At 38.2% G+C, this 17,273-nt stretch overlaps 1 protein-coding gene and 1 non-coding gene across 2 annotated transcripts in view; one reads left to right on the top strand and one right to left on the bottom strand.

Moving 5' to 3' along the window:
- Nucleotides 1–16,539, bottom strand: part of MORC1 (MORC family CW-type zinc finger 1) — a 167,818-nt gene extending 151,279 nt beyond the window's left edge. Inside the window, exons 1-3 of the mRNA XM_060197115.1 lie at nucleotides 16,274–16,539; nucleotides 13,676–13,729; nucleotides 9,739–9,773 (exon numbers count right to left, since the gene is read on the bottom strand). Coding sequence (XP_060053098.1) covers nucleotides 9,739–9,773; nucleotides 13,676–13,729; nucleotides 16,274–16,539 — 355 coding nt within the window. The remainder of the gene's footprint in view (nucleotides 1–9,738; nucleotides 9,774–13,675; nucleotides 13,730–16,273) is intronic.
- LOC132540666 (U1 spliceosomal RNA) lies at nucleotides 598–761 on the top strand. Its single transcript, XR_009551853.1, has one exon. It is a non-coding gene; the product is annotated as a U1 spliceosomal RNA (small nuclear RNA).
- Nucleotides 16,540–17,273: the final 734 nt, after the last annotated feature.

Genomic DNA, 17,273 nt, shown 5'->3' with positions numbered 1-17,273 from the left:
ATTGGCCAAAAGAAAATGGCAAGATATCTACCGAGTACTCAATGAGAAAAATGAGAAAGGCTTTCAACCAAGACTACCGTATCCTACTAGACTATCATTCAGACAAGATGGAGGCAACAAAACCTTCTATGACAAAAAAAATTGAAAGAATCAACTATCACCAAACCTGCCCTGAAAGAAGTTCTGAAAGGTCTCCTATGTTAAACAGTCAGACCACCATAAATAGGACAAATAGCAGAACACTCTAAAAATCTACAAGAATGGCATTAAAATATCTTCAATCTTTGATAATAATAAATGTCAATGGCCTGAATTCACATAATAAAAGACACAGAGTAGGAAGATGGATCAGAAAACGAACTCAACAATATGCTGTTTACTGGAAACCCACCTAACTCAACAAGACAAACACAAACTTAAAGTGAAAGGATGGGAAACTATCATACAAGCCAATGGCCCACATAAAAGGGCAGGAACAGCTATTCTCATATCTGACATACTAGACTTTAAAATAAGTAAAATTTAAAAAGATAGGGATGGACACTACTTAATGCTCAGAGGATCAGTCAATCAAGAGGACTTAACAATTATTAACATCTATGCACCTGCCAGGGGAGATACTATGATCACGAAGGTGGTTTTCCCAGGGCGAGGCTTATCCATTGCACTCCAGATGTGCTGACCCCTGCAATTTCCCCAAATGTGGGAAACTCAACTGCATAATTTGTGGTAGTGGGGGACTGCATTCGTGCTCTCCCCTATTAAAAAAAATAATAAAAATAAAAATAAAAATAAATCTATGCACCCAAAGAGAAGCCATCTAAATACATCAAACATCTACTGAAAGAGCTACAGAAATATATTAACAGCAACACAGTCATAGTAGGGGGCTTCAATACCCCACTCTCTCAACTTGACAGATCTTCCAGGCAGAAAATCAATAAAGAAATGAGGGAGCTTACTATGCAGCTATTAAGAACAATGAATCCACGTTATCTGACCCATCTTGGACGGAGCTAGAAGGAATTATGTTAAGACAGCTAAGTCAGAAAGATAAAGATGAGTATGAGATGATCCCACTCATCAACAGAAGTTGAGAAAGAAGAATAGAAAGGGAAACTAAAAGCAGGATCTGATTAAATTGAGAGTAGGGCAACAAAGTAAAAACCCTGTGGTGAGGGAGAGGGTGGACATTCGGCTTCCCGGGCCGGTGGTGGGGGTGGGGGGGTGATCGGGATGGGACACAGTCCTTTGGTGTTGGGAATGGTGTTTATATACACTCCTATTAAAGTGTAGTCATATAAACCACTATTTAATTTATGTAAGAGGGGAAAAATTGATCATATGTCTAGAAATTTTTAAAACACAGACTGAGTCATTTTAATACATAGGCTGAGTCTTTGATATGTTGACTCTCTCAAAAGCCTAGACCAGGGAGAACAGAAGCAATCGGTAGCACAGCTATATACAAGATTCTGGATTTTATACAGCAAACCCTAACAAAGGGACTTTTCAAAGTTAACCCAATTACCAAATAATGAGATGATAACACTAACTATCCATTGTCTTTTTGAACCCTAAGATAGCAGGAACTTCACATTTCCACTATAGAGCCTATATTTCCCCCAGTCCTGAAACCTTAGGGTGGGCCCACTTTCCTGCACGCTTCTCTCAATTCAAATCAAATAATACTGCATCCACCGATCACAACCTAATCAATGCAATGAGTGCCACCCCAGCATGCTTCACTTCAGACTGTGTACAGAGACCTCAGGTGTGGAATGACAACCCTTCAGCTTCATCACTAGGGTGAGACCTTTCCTTTCGTAGTATTCTCTAATTCCATTTCAGGGGGTCCACTCCCCAATAAAGTCCCCAGACTTAGATATAGTCCAGGTCCCCTGAGATAAAGCATATGTTCACACGTGCCCATAAACCAATGAAAAAAATATACCTGAAAGCAGAAGTACACAAGAGTCCACAGGAAGTAAGTACCCCCTCAACACTTCATCAGCACTATTCCAGCCTTTAGGTCCATGATTGTTCAACAATTTGTTTGGCTTTGTATGTTAACTCTCTTTTCAGCTACCAGGTTCCGGATGCCAGCATGATGCCGACCAGACTTCCCTGGACTGAAGACCCCACCAATGTGTCCTGGAGCTCCACTTCCCCAGAGACCCACCCTACTAAGGAAAGAGAGAGGCAGAATGGGAGTATGGATCAACGAATCAACACCCATGTTCAGTGGGGAAGCAATAACAGAAGCCAGACCTTCCGCCTTCTGCAACCCACAACACCCTGGGTACATACTCCCAGAGGAATAGATAATGGGAAAGCTATCAAGGGAGGGGATGGGATATGGAGATCCGGTGGTGGGAACTGTGTGGAGCTGTGAATTGTGTGGAACATTATCTTATGGTTTTGTTAATGTCTCCTTTCTTAAATAAATAATACGAAAGATCAATGAAAGTAAATATTGGTTCTTTGAAAGAGTGAACAAAATAGACAAACCGTTAGCCAAACTCACAAAACAAAAAAGGGAGAAGACCCAAATAAACCGGATCATAAATGAAGGAGGAGATATCACAACAGACACCTCAGAAATTCAACATATCATGCAAGGATTCTATGGACAATTCTATGCCACCAAGCTAGAGAACCTGGAAGAAATGGACGATTTCCTAGATAACTACCAACTTCCAAAATTAAGTAAAGAGGAACTAGATAACATGAACAGTCCCATCACAGCTAATGAAATTGAAATAGTTATCAAAAATCTTCCCAAGAATAAAAGTCCCGGACCAGATGGTTTTACAAATGAATTCTACAAAACTTTCAAAGAAGAACTGATACCTCAACTTTCAAAAATCTTCCAGAAGATTGAAGACACTGGAATACTCCCTTCCAGCTTCTATGAAGACAACATTACTTTGATACCAAAAGCAGAACATATTAACATAACCAAAAAAGAAAAGTATAGATCAGTATCTCTGATGAACATAGATGCTAAAATATTGAACAAAATTCTAGCCAACCAGATACAGCAGTATATTCAAAAGATTGTTCATCATGATGAAGTGGAGTTTATCCCAGGCATGCCTGGTTGGTTTAATATACATAAATCAATCAACTAATCCACCACATCAACAAAAGTAAGACCAAAAAGCCACATGGCCACATCAATAGAGGCAAAGAAAGCCTTTGACAAAATACAACGTCCCTTTATGATCAAAACACTACAAAAAATGGGAATAGATGGAAAATTCCTAAAGATAGTGGAGTCTATATATAGCAAACCTACAGCCAACATCATACTCAATGGTGAAAAGCTGGAAGCATTTCCCCTCAGATCAGATACTAGACAGGGATGCCCACTATCACCACTACTATTCAACATAGTGTTGGAAGTTCTTGCCATAGCAATCAGTCAGGAGCAAAGAATTAAAGGCATACAGATTGGAAGAGAAGAAGTCAAACTCTCCCTATTTGTAGATGACATGACAGTATACACAGAAAAGCCTAAAGAATGCAGCAATTATCTTTTGGAAATCATCAGGGAATACAGTAAGGTGTCAGGCTACAAAATTAACATTCAAAAGTCAGTGGCATTCCTCTATGCAAACACCAAGTTAGAAGAAATTGAAATCCAGAAATCAACTCCTTTTACTATAGCAACAAAAACAAAAAAATAGCTAGGAATAAACCTAACCAAAGTAGTGAAAGACTTGTATACTGAAAATTGAGTCACTACTCAAGGAAATTGAAAAAGACACAAAGAAGTGGAAAGATATTCCATGTCCATGGGTTGGAAGAATTAACATCATCAAAATGAATATACTACCCAGAGCCATCTATAAATTTAATGCTATTCCCATCAAGATCCCAAGCACATTTTTTAGGAGAATAGAACAAATGCTCCAAATGTGTATCTGGAACCATAAAAGACCTATAATTGCCAAAACAATCTTGAGAGAAAGAACAGAACTGGAGGTATCACACTCCCAGATCTCAAATTATATCATAGGGCCATTGTCATCAAAACTGCTTGGTACTGGAACATGAACAGACACACTGACCAGTGAAATAGAACTGAGAACCCAGAAGTAAGCCCCCACACCTATGGATATCTAATCTATGACAAAGGTGCCTGGACTATTAAATGGGGAAAGCAGAGTCTCTTCAACAAATGGTGTTGGAAAAAATGGGTTGAAATATGCAGAAGAAACTGAACCACTATATTTCACCAAATACAAAAGTGAATTCCAAGTGGATCAAGGACTTGGATGTTAGACCAGTAACTATCAGATACTTATAGGAAAATATTGGCAGAACTCTTTTCAGCATCAATTTTAAAGACATTTTCATTCAAATGAATCCAATTACGAAGAAGACTAAGGAAAGCATACACCTATGGGAGTACATCAAATTAAAAAGATTCTGCACATCTAAAGAAACCACTACCCAAACCAAAAGACTCTTCACAGAATTGGAGAAGATCTTTACATGCCATACATCAGACAAGGGCTAATAACCAGAATATATAAAAAACTTGCAAATCTCAACAACAAGACAACAAGTAACCCCATCCAAAAATGGAGGGAGGACATGGACAGAATATTCATCACAGAAGAGATCCAAAAGGCCGAGAAACACATGAAAAAATGCTCCAAGTCTTTGATTGTCAGAGAGATGCAAATAAAGACAACGAGATTCCACTTCACTCCTGTGAGAATGTCATACATCAGAAAAGATAGCAGCAGCAAATGCTGGAGAGGTTGTGGGGTCATAGGAACCCTCCTGCACTGCTGGTGGGAATGTCAATTGGTCCAACCTCTGTGGAGAACAGTCTGGAGAACTCTCAGAAGGCTAGAAATGGACCTACCCTATGATCCTGCAATTCCTCTCCTAGGGATATATTTTAAGGAACCCAACACACCCATCCAAAATGATTTGTGTACACATATGGTCTTAGCAGCACAATTTGTAATAGCCAAAACCTGGAAGCAACCCAAGTGTCCAACAATAGATGAGTGGCTAAGCAAGTTGTGGTATATATACACAATGGAATACTACTCAGCTATACAAAAAAAAAATGGTGACTTCACCATTTTCAGCTGATCTTGGATGGACCTTGAAAAATCCATGTTAAGTGAAATAAGTCAGAAACAGAAAGATGAATATGGGATGATCTCACTCTCAGGCAGAAGTTGAAAAACAAGATCAAAAGAGAAAACACAAGTAGAACTTGAACTGGAATTGGCGTATCGCACCAAAGTAAAAGTCTCGGGGGGGGGGGGGATACAGTTCCAAGAAGGATGACAGAGGACCTAAAGGGGTTGTATTGCTATACGAAAAACTGAGAAATGTTATGCATGTACAAACTATTGTATTTCTGTCGAATGTAAAACATTAATTCCCCAATAAAGAAATTTTAAAAAAGAAGCAAAGGATAATATAGAGTGAGTTCTCAGTGGTATATATAGTCTATCACAATAGATTCAGAAACTCAGAAAGTGGGGCATTGGGTGGTAGCCCAGTGGGTTAAGCACATGTGGCACGAAGAGCAAGGACCAGCGTAAGGACCCCGGTTCAAGCCCCCAGCTCCCCACCTGCAGGGGAGTCGCTTCACAGGCGGTGAAGCAGGTCTGCAGGTGTCTATCTATCTTTCTCTCCCCCTCTCTATCTTCCCCTCCGCTCTCTATTTCTCTCTGTCCTATCTAACAACTAACAACACCAAAAGAAAATTCCATAAGAATAAACAGGAAACCTAGCAACTGGGAGAACATATTTGCTACCATATTTGTTACAAGTAGTTGATAGCAAACATCTATAAAGAACTCATATAGCTCCATGGTAATGCTCCAATTCACTCATCACCAAAGAAATGCAAATTAAAACCACACTGAGATAACACCTCACACCTTTAGAATGGTTTCAACAAAACAAGAGAGGATAAGGGTTGGAAAGAATATGGAGAAAAAGGAACTCTAATACACCGCTGGTGGGAATGCAAACTGGTGCAACCACTACGGAGAACAGTATGAAGACTCCTTAATTAAATACAAATGGAAATAATTATGATCCAGCAATCCCACTCCCAAGCATTTATCCAAAAGAGATAATAACACTGACTAGAATGAATATATGTACCCCCATGTCCTTAGCTTCATTATTCACAATTGCCAAAATATGGAAGCAACCAAAATGCCCTTTTACAGATGACTGGATAAAAAAGTTGTGGGACATACACTCAACTGAGTACTACTAAGCAATAAAAAAAAATATGACATTGTGTCATTTGGGATAAAATGGGCGGAATGGAAAATATTATGTTTAGTGAAGTAAATAAAGAGATAAAGGACAACTACAGGATGGTTTCACTCATATGTGGAATCTACAGAATTGAACTTGAAAATAAAGTCAACCCATATCCAAAACTGCAGGAAAATACAGTGATTATCTAAGTGGGTGGTAGTAGGGAGCACACAGACCTTTGGTGGTGGGAAAGGTGTGAAATTATAATTCTATGAATTTATAATCTCATAAATTACTATTAAATTAACATGTCAGGGGTAGGGGAAATTGATTTAATACTTTCAAGTTCTCTAACTGCCTAGATCATAGCTCTAAGTATACATATTTTCTTTAGCCTAAGTATTTAATGTTTTAGATATATAAGATAATCAAATTCTGTCACTGAGCTTAAATTGTTCAAGGATTTGAACGATTTGAATCTTTTTTTTTCAAGGATTTGAATCGTTCAAAAATATATTTATACATATAGTTTTTTAAATGTCTAAGTTACCATGCTGTGTTGCACCAAAGTAAAAGACTGGGGGAGGGGGGTGAGGTTTAGGTCATGGAAGACAGAGAAGGACCTAGTGAGGTTTGAATTGTTATGTGAAAATGAGAAACGTTACAAAGTATTGATTTTTATTTTACTATTGACTATAAACCATTAATTCTCCAGTAAAGGAATAAAAGATATATGTTACCTACAGTGGTTGGCTAAATAGATCAAAACCATTTGGTCCTGTCAATATCTAAGATACACTGATTAGTAGGTACCCTTAAAAAAGGCACAAAGCATAGTGAGGTCAAGTATATTATAGTAATTCCTAACCAATGGATTATCACAGAAAAATGGGCAAACATATATAAATATAGATAGTTATAGAAATAATAATCAACCCATATATGCAACCTTAGGAGAACTATTGTAGATTCTAGTGGAGGTGATGGGGATACAGTGCAGAATTATACCACAGATATCTTGTAATAGTGTAAATCAATATTAAGTCACTAATAAACTTTCTAAAAGTTTATAACACAAATAAGTAATTTTTGGCCAGCTTGATGGCAAACAAAATAAGTAATTTTTGAATAGCTAACTTTAAAGAAAAAAATTCATTTTTCACAAAGCATATATAGCTGAAATAGTGACACTTTCAACTCAGATGGCAAAGATTATTTTGTGATAATGTTAAGTGCTAGAGAAAGTGAGGTGAAATAACACTAATAGGCCCTATTGACGTCCTTCTAAAAACCCAGAAGAATATAACATGTGAGTTCTAAATACATTTGTTGTACTCTGTGATACACGTAATTCTTCTCAATCCTTTAACCTTCCGTCAATACTGTACTTGTTCTGAATTAAATGCAACTTGTATCTATCTTTTCTTCCCCATTTCTAAAATCATTGACCTAGTTCAAATTCTCATGAGTGAAATATTACTTAGGTCATTTCCATAGTCTCACTTTCCTGTTACTTCTCCCACCCAAGTACTAACCAGACCTGACCCTGCTTAGCTTAGGTTTCCTGTTATTTCTATCTCTTTATTCACACCCTCACAGACGATCTACAAATTATACTCTATGTTCTCAACAGAGTACCTTTCAAAAAAGGAAAAGAGTACATTTCTAATATACAAAATGACATTTCTCATAATTATTCTCATAAGTGGTCTACTGTCTATAGAAAAAGCTGGGGTGGAGCAAGATGGTGACTTGGAGACAACACTGGTGTGAGCCCCACAAGAAGCTGCTTTCAACCTGGGATTCTCAGAGAGGGTAGGGATTTTTAGACAATCAGTGGAGAGGGAGAGCAAGAGGTGGTCAGGGTGACACCAAAGAAGAGTCCTATATCCCACTCTTAGGCTGGCAAACAGAGGCCAAAAAGGACAAAGGAAACAGATCTTTGGCTTGGCTATTTCTGAAATCACCCTCTACCCCCCCCCCCATCCTTAGGCCAGCCCCCATCAGCTGTCCAGCTGCTCCTAGCAGGCTTCCTGTGGAGCTATTTTATTTTCTTTTTTTATTATCTTTATTCATTTATTGGCTAGAGACAGACAGAAATTGAGAGGGAAGGGGAGATAGAGAGGGAGAGAGGCAGAGAGACAACTGCAGCCCTGCTTCACCGCATCTATACTTTAAACCCTTGCACCTTTACATGGGAATTCCTTCCCTGTGCTCCTACTATACTTTGTCTCTGATAAGAAAGAGACACATGCTCTAGTTTATTCTATGTAGTAGATGGGGAAGGGAAGCCCATTTCCCACCCCTCGATGCCCCCACCCCCCCGTAGACTGTTACTTCATTTTATACGGAATCAGTGTTAGCAAAGAGGCTCTTCATGTCCTTGGACTCATTTTCCATCTGTGGTAATTCATCTGTCAGCTTGTTAGTGAGGAGGCTGAGTTCAAACCTCCATAATTGCCTTGGGAGGTGGGTTGCCTGCAGACAACATAAGTTTTGTTCACCTCTCCTTATTGCAAATCACTTCAGAGGAAAAGCTGGGCCTCTACTGGGTGGGCAAATGCTTGATTCTGGGGTTTGATCAGCATTTCTATTCCACACACCAACCTAGCATTTATCAGTAATAAAGGTGAACTCACTTGTTATCTCTCAAACATTTTAGAAAAGGGGAGAAGTGTATCATTTATGCTACACCTTTCCTCAGTTATTTCCACATGTTTATGTCTCTCTCATGAACTGTAAGTACTCACCGAACAAAGGATCTCAAGCACTTAGAAAACTGAATTAAGTTGGGTTGATTTTTAAATACAGATATAGATTTACATCATGGACCACATCCTCTTGCACATCACCAGCAGTCAAAAATCACAGGAGAACTGAGAGAATCCGAGCCAGGGAGCATTTTCACATTATCAGTGTTTCCCTAAGTACCGACAACTCTAGAACTAGATCACAGAACCTGACTTTATTTGCAACATATTCTGCTGAAAATGAACCAGTAAGTATAATAAGTAGCTAATAATTACAAATGAAGTCAATAAAGAAAACATATTTGGTTAATATTATAACCCTCAAATATTCATATTGTACTTATATATTTCAAAAACGTGATAAATTGGGAATGGCATACATTTAACTATGAAGAACCATTAAGTTAATATGCTTTTTAAAATAAAATTCTTTTCTTGGAGCGGACAAACAGACTGCTTTGAAACACTCTGAAACTTTCACAAAATGCTCCCAAATCTAACTGTGTAAATGGGACAAGTGAACAATTTCACTCTCAGTGTATCCTTCTCAACTTGGTTACCCATAGGGCCACTATCCTTCTCAACTTGGTTACCCATAGGGCCACTATACTAACAAAGCACTTAGATTGCATTAAAGGTCTACAGAATGTGGTTTGATTTAATGGCACAAAATAAAAGCAAAATAACTGGTTTTCCACTAGAAGGAAGAGAAAGTAAAGGCAAATCTGCTTACCTGAAAATACATCAAGACGTGCAGCTCCTGCATCTCTGGAAATGATACGAAAAATGCTTCAATACAAAAATTACATTTTAAGAATTACATTAATCTGAATTGCTTCTGTGAGGTAAAGCCTATTGTCAGGTAGCAAACAATAGAGGGACCTATTTAAATCACTTCAAAACAATTACTAAAATGTTTCATTCTGCATTTATATACTCAGACCTATGATCACTCATAATATGAGACTGTTACATAGTCAGAAACTCATAAATTTAAAAGCAGAGATGAAATTTAGTGCTGGTTACACAAAGAGCTTGATAGTGTATATATATATTTTAAAAATGGCAAACAATCCAGAAGTCAGAAAAAATATTTTCATGATATATTTTAACTCAAAAAACTGAAATGAAAACCCAAAATAGTTAGTAATATGCATTGCATGATCGCCTTTTAAAGAACATATGTGAGATATGTGTTCACAGATATGTAAGGAAATAAATCTAAATGTTAACAGTAGTTTTTTATAAGTTGGAGGGTTGCAAACTATGGTACATAGACTAATCTGATCAATCAATAGACTTTGTAGATAAAGTTTTAATGTAACACAATAGTGCCCATTTATATTGTCTGGCTACACTTACACTAAAATGGCAAAATGAACATTTACAGCAGAGAACACAAGGCCCATACAAGTGCAATGTTTACTATCTGGTCTTTTATAGACAAATGCTTTATTTGATAAGATAGTGAGTTTTCTTTTTTCCTTTAAGTTTCCTACAATTCACAGATTTCAAACAAAGTGTAAAAATAGAGATAAAGAGGGCTGGGGAGACAGCATAGTGGTTATGCAAACACTTTCATGCCTGAAGCTTCAAGATACCAGGTTCAATTCCAAGCCCCACCATATGCCAGAGCTGAGCAGTGCTCTGGTCTTCTCCCTGTGTTTTTCTCTGTATCACTCTCGCACGTGCAATAAAATAAACTATAAAAAAGTAAATGTAAAATTAGAAGAAATATGTAGAAGTAAAGACTCAAAAGATCTTAACTCTAACACCAGGAATTTCAGAGAAAGGGAGAAGACAGTGAGGTCTTAGCTGAGACAGCAGAAGGCATCTCAAGGAAATGAAGGGTCTAAAAATGAAGCTCAGAAGAAAAACAAGTGGGACTCGGATGAAGAAATCTGAGTCTTTCCCAATATTTGCATCAGTTTCTTTCCAGAACTACCTCATGTAAACCTGAGTACTTACACTGTACTTGCTCTACAAGTCTCATTACAAAGTTAGTACCCTGGCTTCTTCTTTTACCCAACAGAGGCTTCTAGATATCCCTTTATAGAAACTCCGATTACTACTGCCATTTCTTGAGCATCTTATGGGTGCCAAGTAAGCACTGAAGAAAATTATTTTTGGACCTTCTCTCCTAATCTTTTTTTTGAATATTTTATTTTTTTTTACCTCCCATAATACACTCTCCTACTCTTTATCATAACCTCATGACACACAGTAGCTATCAGTACACAATTAAGCATTGTACAAAGCACCACATACACAACAGGTACAATAAATATCGTTGTGCTAAATTAGAAGTTTTCAAAGAAACACTTTCTTCTCACAGAGATTTCATTGGAAAGGCACAAGATAATCATTCACATTTGCAGCATACTGAGGCATTTTAAAAGATTTATACTTTAGACCAGGTGTTTTCTTTTAGAACAGCTGTTGTTCTAGAAAGAGACCCTTAACCATCTCTTCCTTATCCCACCACACTTTTGTTCTCTCTGTACTATTCCTTTAATACTTTCTGGTTCTAATTTTGGCAGCTACAGGAAACTATAGGATCTTGAATATGATAATATAAATGATTTTTTAATCACACAGGGACTTTATGAAGACCATCTCCCTGTACACAGCTAAGCATCTTGAACAACTTCATTTAATGTCTGATGTTAGCATTTAATTGGTGGTGGCAAACTCAGGTACTCACTGAAGACAGAGAAATTCGGGCACACAAAGTTGTCTTGGCGGCCACTGAGAGCAGAGCTGAGAGCACAGGCTGGTTGCAAGAGAGCCTGTCATTCATCTCTTGTACCTTATTCCATCAAGGAAAGTCTCAAGATTGCTACTTCTAACCTTTAAAAAATAAAAACTGGGAGGTACATTCTGCTTTTTTTTTTAATTAGTGACTTAATAATGATTGACAAGATTGTGATATAAGAGGGGTCCAATTCTGTACAATTCAGTTGCCACCACCAGAGTGCCATATCCCATCCCCTCCACTGGAAGGCTTTTGTCTGTCTGTTTTACCAGAGCACTAATCAGCTCTGGCTTAATGGTGGTGTGAGGATTGAACCTGAAACCTCAGTGCCTCAGACATGAGAATCTTTTAGCATAACCATTATGCTATCTACCCCCACTCAGTTCCCTATACTTTACCCTCAGAGTATGGACTAAAGATCTTTATCGGATGCAAAAGGTAGAAGGTCTGGCTTATATAATTACTTCTCCACTGGACATTGACAGGTTAATATCCATATCCCCAGCCTGTTTCTATCTTTGCCTAGTTGGGGTAGGACTCTGGGGAGGTGACGTTCCAAGACATAGTCATCATTTTACTGGAAATTAGGGTTTATGGTACAGTTGTTGACACATGGGTACAATCTCATCTCCTTAAGACAGGTGTCTGCAAAACACCCTTACCCCTAACTCAGATCCTTTTCTACCATCATGCACCAGGACTTGAAAGCACACTCCCTCTGCCCCTCGCTGCCCTCCTTCCCCAGAGTCCAATTTTCACTTTATGTTTTCCTTTTCTGTCCTTGTTTGTTAAGTTCCACCTATGAGTGAAGACATGTTATTCATACTTTCTGTTTCTTAAACTTCACAAACAGTTCCTACCTTTATTATCTTTCTTTTAGTGAAATGGAAACTTTCAGTATGAATCAAATTGACATGAGACTGGCTAGACTTGGTGAGGGAGCCGCCAGTTTACAAACTGCTTTATTGACACATTTCTCCAACTGCCTGAGTTTTCAGTCAACCCTTCTTACACAATCACTCTCCTCTACATAATCTGTTCCCACTGTTTTATTTCTTCTACATTCTAACTTTCCCCCCTTTTATTGAATGAATGAATAAAACCATTTCAGAGAAGAAAAAGCAGGGCCAGAGAATAACACTGTGTAACTTCCCATGTGGGTGGCCCAAATGGGATCCCCAGCACCACATGGGACCCCTGGGGATGGGTTTCAGGGTGGCTAGGGATGGATCTCAGGACTTCATGATTTAAGGTCCAACACTTTAATCACTGTACCTCTTCTGGCTACCTGCATTTGAATTTTATCTCTGCCAAATATTAATTACAAAGCCTAGTTATCTATCTCACTGTGGCAACATCCACAACTGCAAAAAGGGGATAATTCCTACCTCAAAGTGTTGCTGTAAAGATGAATGATTCAATGCCTATATATAAACTGCTTAGAACAGGGTCTAAGACATAGTAAAAGATCAACAGTTAGCTATATCCTCTTAAGCATTTAAGCAAAGAAATTTATCTCCGTGCAAACTACAACAAAGGCCCAAGTATAAGTCTAAATTCTCAACATAGTCTACACTGATAAATATCTCAAAATCCATCAAATGAGTGTCTTCTAATACACAATTACTAACACAAAAGCAAAGCTCCAGTTTACCAGCACTTCAAATTTGATCAGAATTGCAAAATGATGTATCCTCTTGTCTGTTCTCTAATACTTTGATTTTGTAGGAAATCAGACCACAGACCATTTCAGAGGTGAAAAAGTGACATTACTTTTTTTTTTTTTGCATAACCATTATGCTATCTTTCCAACCCCAGTGACATTACTTTTTAAATCATTATATATAAATAGATTTGATTTAAGTCATACATCATAAAGTTCCCACAATAACCTCTTTCCACAGAGAAGCCTTACCTTGCATTGTCTAGTAATTCAGCCAGGGCTCCAAAAAGGAAGCTGTGAGTGGTGCTGATGAAGAAATAAAGGGAAAACAAAAAGTTAAACCAACTTTGTAATCAGTACAAAAGGTTAAGACATTTGCAGACAAATGTTCTCCAGCTTTAGACAGATAATCAATTAAGCAGTTATTCTAGAAACAACTTTCTCAGCACGGCCCAGATTCTTCAGTGGATGTGTTCCATTATAAAGCCAGGTCTGAGCACACGGCTGCCAAAATATCTTGGCTACTACTAAAGCGAAGACTTCAAGGACCTTACTGCACTTAGAGCAAATTCTCATGTTCTCAAACTGATTTATAAGCATCTGTTCAAATATTTATTAGAGAATTATTCATTAAAATTGCATTATCAAAAAAAAAAAAAAGAATTTACAAAGGGCTGGTGAAATAGCTCAAGTGGATAGTATACTGTTTTGGCATGTGATGCAGATTCAAGCCCAGCCCCTCCTACTTTGAAGGGAACAGTCTCTTTGTCAGAAAGGAATAAGGAAAGAAAGAAAAAGAGAAATGTTTAAAGACAAATTATTTTTTACAAACCCTGATAAAAATCCTGCCTCCAGCTTCCAAATTCCGCCTCCCCACCACACCTCATCTCAACTCACCTCCACTCCCTCTTTGGAGGGGAAAAAAAAAACCTACATATGCCAGATCTAACAGGAGTCCATCATTTGACTAACCTGTATTGTTCTATAGAATTTTCACCTCTGAAAATTTGTTCTTTAAGTAACCTCACAGATTCCCTGTGGTCACTCACTCCTGTGCCCAAGCCCTGAGTAACAGAACACACTAGGTACTAATCACTGTTCATAATACTTTGAAGGTTTTCACCATGGATGAAATTTGGTTTCCTCAAGGTCCCCTGCTTGCTTTATTTTACATTTCCTGGTGTGGGTAGTTTAGTTTACTCAGTAGCCTTACAGCCACATTAAGGAAAGACTCAGGATGTAACTTTATTTATTTTTTTAAGATTAGGTAAACAGGTAGCAGACAGACACATGAGAGACCCATTTATCAAAAAAAAAATTTTTTTTTTAATTAACAACAGAAAGGATCAGAGATTTCAGATACCTCAGGCCACAGGACAATATGTTAACTGAAAATTCAATTTAAAAAAACATTAAATATTTTACATTATTATATTACACTACATAGTTACACAATGCTTTGCACAATTATTTTTTTCTTAAATCTACTTTGAGGTAGCACAGATTTTGAATAGGTGTGAAATTTTACTCCTGAAACATGCATAATTTTGTAAACCAAGCTTACTTCAATAAAAAAATAATAAATTAGTGGCCTAGGAGATGGTTTTGAACTCACAAGCATGAGATCCTGAGTTTAGTCTCCAGCAACTGCATACACCAGAGTGCTGCTCTGACCTCTCTCCTGCTCTTAATATAAATTATTTTAAACACTAAATAAAATTGAAATCACCTAAGTTCTCACAAAGTCTTAGAGACAGGCCATTCCTCTCTCTTATTTTTTCCAAGTTCACTAATTTTAATTCCAAATATGAGAGAAACCATCCAATAATTGCCTCTGTTTATTTTTTTCCTTTTCTGCGGTTTCATTGGTACTTCCAGCAAATCCAAATTACTGAAAGATTCTGGAAGAGCAACAAGCTATCCTAAATTTCACAATACTCAGTGTTATCTTTCCTGTGTTAGAATGCTAGCTGCAATACACACACTCAGTCATCTGCCTCTGCAATCTGAGATTGGAAATCACACCTAATGAGCAACCAAAGTGTATCTGAACCCGACAAAGAAGAAAAAAATGCCCCAGTAATAACTCAAATGTGAGGTTCCTATCCTGAAACAGATAACAATTTAGGGAAAATTTAGGAGGTCAGAGAGGCTAGAATCAATAACTAAAAATTACATGTACTCTCCAGAAGACAACTTTAATCTTTAAAATGTCAATGTGTTGGGCAGAGAAATCACTAGAGATAGGCAAATTTGGTAGAATTGGGTTTCTGGTAACCTATAATTAAATCGTCTTGTTGAAAGATAAATGTAGGATCTTTCTATGACTTGGTGTTAATTGAGCTTTAAAATGGACTAGCCTAGCTAGCATGCACGCAAGTGCGTGCGTGCGTGTGATTACTATTTTTTTTAATTTTTTAATACTTTTTATTCATTTCCTTTTGTTGCCCTTGTTTTTTTATTGTTGTAGTTATTATTGTTGTTATTGATGTCGTCGTTGTTGGATAGGACAAAGAGAAATGGAGAGAGGAGGGGAAGACAGAGACGGGGAGAGAAAGACAAGACACCTGCAGACCCGCTTCACCACCTATGAAGCGACTCCCCTTCAGGTGGGCATCCTGGGGCTCGAACTGGGATCCTTACACAGGTCCTTGCACTTAACCCGCAGCGCTACTGCCCGACTCCCCCTGCCCCCATTACTATTTTTTTAGAGAGCCTATGGCACGTAAGCAAACATTTATGTCAAGCACGGATGTAGAACCGTGCAAAATTCATTTTGCTAGGAGATGGCTAAAACTTTTCTGTACTGTATGGCAACCTCCCTTTCTCCCACTCCATGGCTGCACTCACGAATTGGCGTGGATGAACTCCAGAAGCAGCTGGGCCCTTTGCAGAGTGGCGTACTTGTCCCCCATAGCTTTGAACTCGACCCGCGAGCCCTTGGGGACACCCGTGCGAATACCAGCCCAGCTTGTGTCGCCCATACTGACGCCCCCGCACAACAAGCCCACGCACAAGCCCACGCCCACACCCTGCTGGGCTCCTCTTTGCCTCCCCCTGGCGGCCAGACAGGAAGTGACACCCTGTACTGTGCAAATTCTCAGTTGATCCCACATCCATCTATTGAGACAGGCAACTTTAGGTCACCTTGTTATTGGCAAACTACGTTGTTTTTTTTTTAAACTAAGTTTTAGGTGACCTTCCTAGACAGTTGTATTGAGGCTCCTTAGTTGGAAAATAGAATTCAAGGCTAAGTTTGGAATTTGATCAGCAATGAACCACCCCATCTTCCTCTCCCCAACCCCATATTGCAAGTTTTTTACACAACGTAGCTGTCAAAAGTATTTATTTTGTGCGTTCTAGCCCCAACACTTATTATTTTGTGTATCTTGCATCAGTTGTGGTTTTCTTCAGTTGAGGGGAGTAAAGGAGAAAAGGTATGAGCGAGAGAAGCAAGGAAGATAAACTAATGTAATCAGAACAGAATTTGGACTTTGGTACAATGTAAAGTGTTCCATAAGAACCTTCCTTCATCTGCCCCAGTCACCAGACAACCATTTGATGTGCTAGAAGGAATAGATATTTCGTATTGTTCTAAAAGATAGAACTACAGGCATTTAGAAAGTGGGGAGGGAGTGACTTGGATGTAAATGAAGGAAGGGCTGTGTATTGTCAAGGGTCCAAATGGTGTTACTCACAAAGCACTGCTTACCAAACCACCCAAACACAACTGAATCAGGATTTGTTATGGATGTTATTTGGAAGAGTTCTGGTTGAGATGATAGATTGGTTGACCTAATCAACCTCTAAGTGTTCAAACTCTAATTCAGCCTAGTACTGTATGACTTAT

This window comes from Erinaceus europaeus, chromosome 9 (genome assembly GCF_950295315.1).
Source record: "Erinaceus europaeus chromosome 9, mEriEur2.1, whole genome shotgun sequence".
NCBI classification, from domain to species: domain Eukaryota; kingdom Metazoa; phylum Chordata; class Mammalia; order Eulipotyphla; family Erinaceidae; genus Erinaceus; species Erinaceus europaeus.
This window is presented reverse-complemented; position numbering and strand designations above follow the sequence as displayed.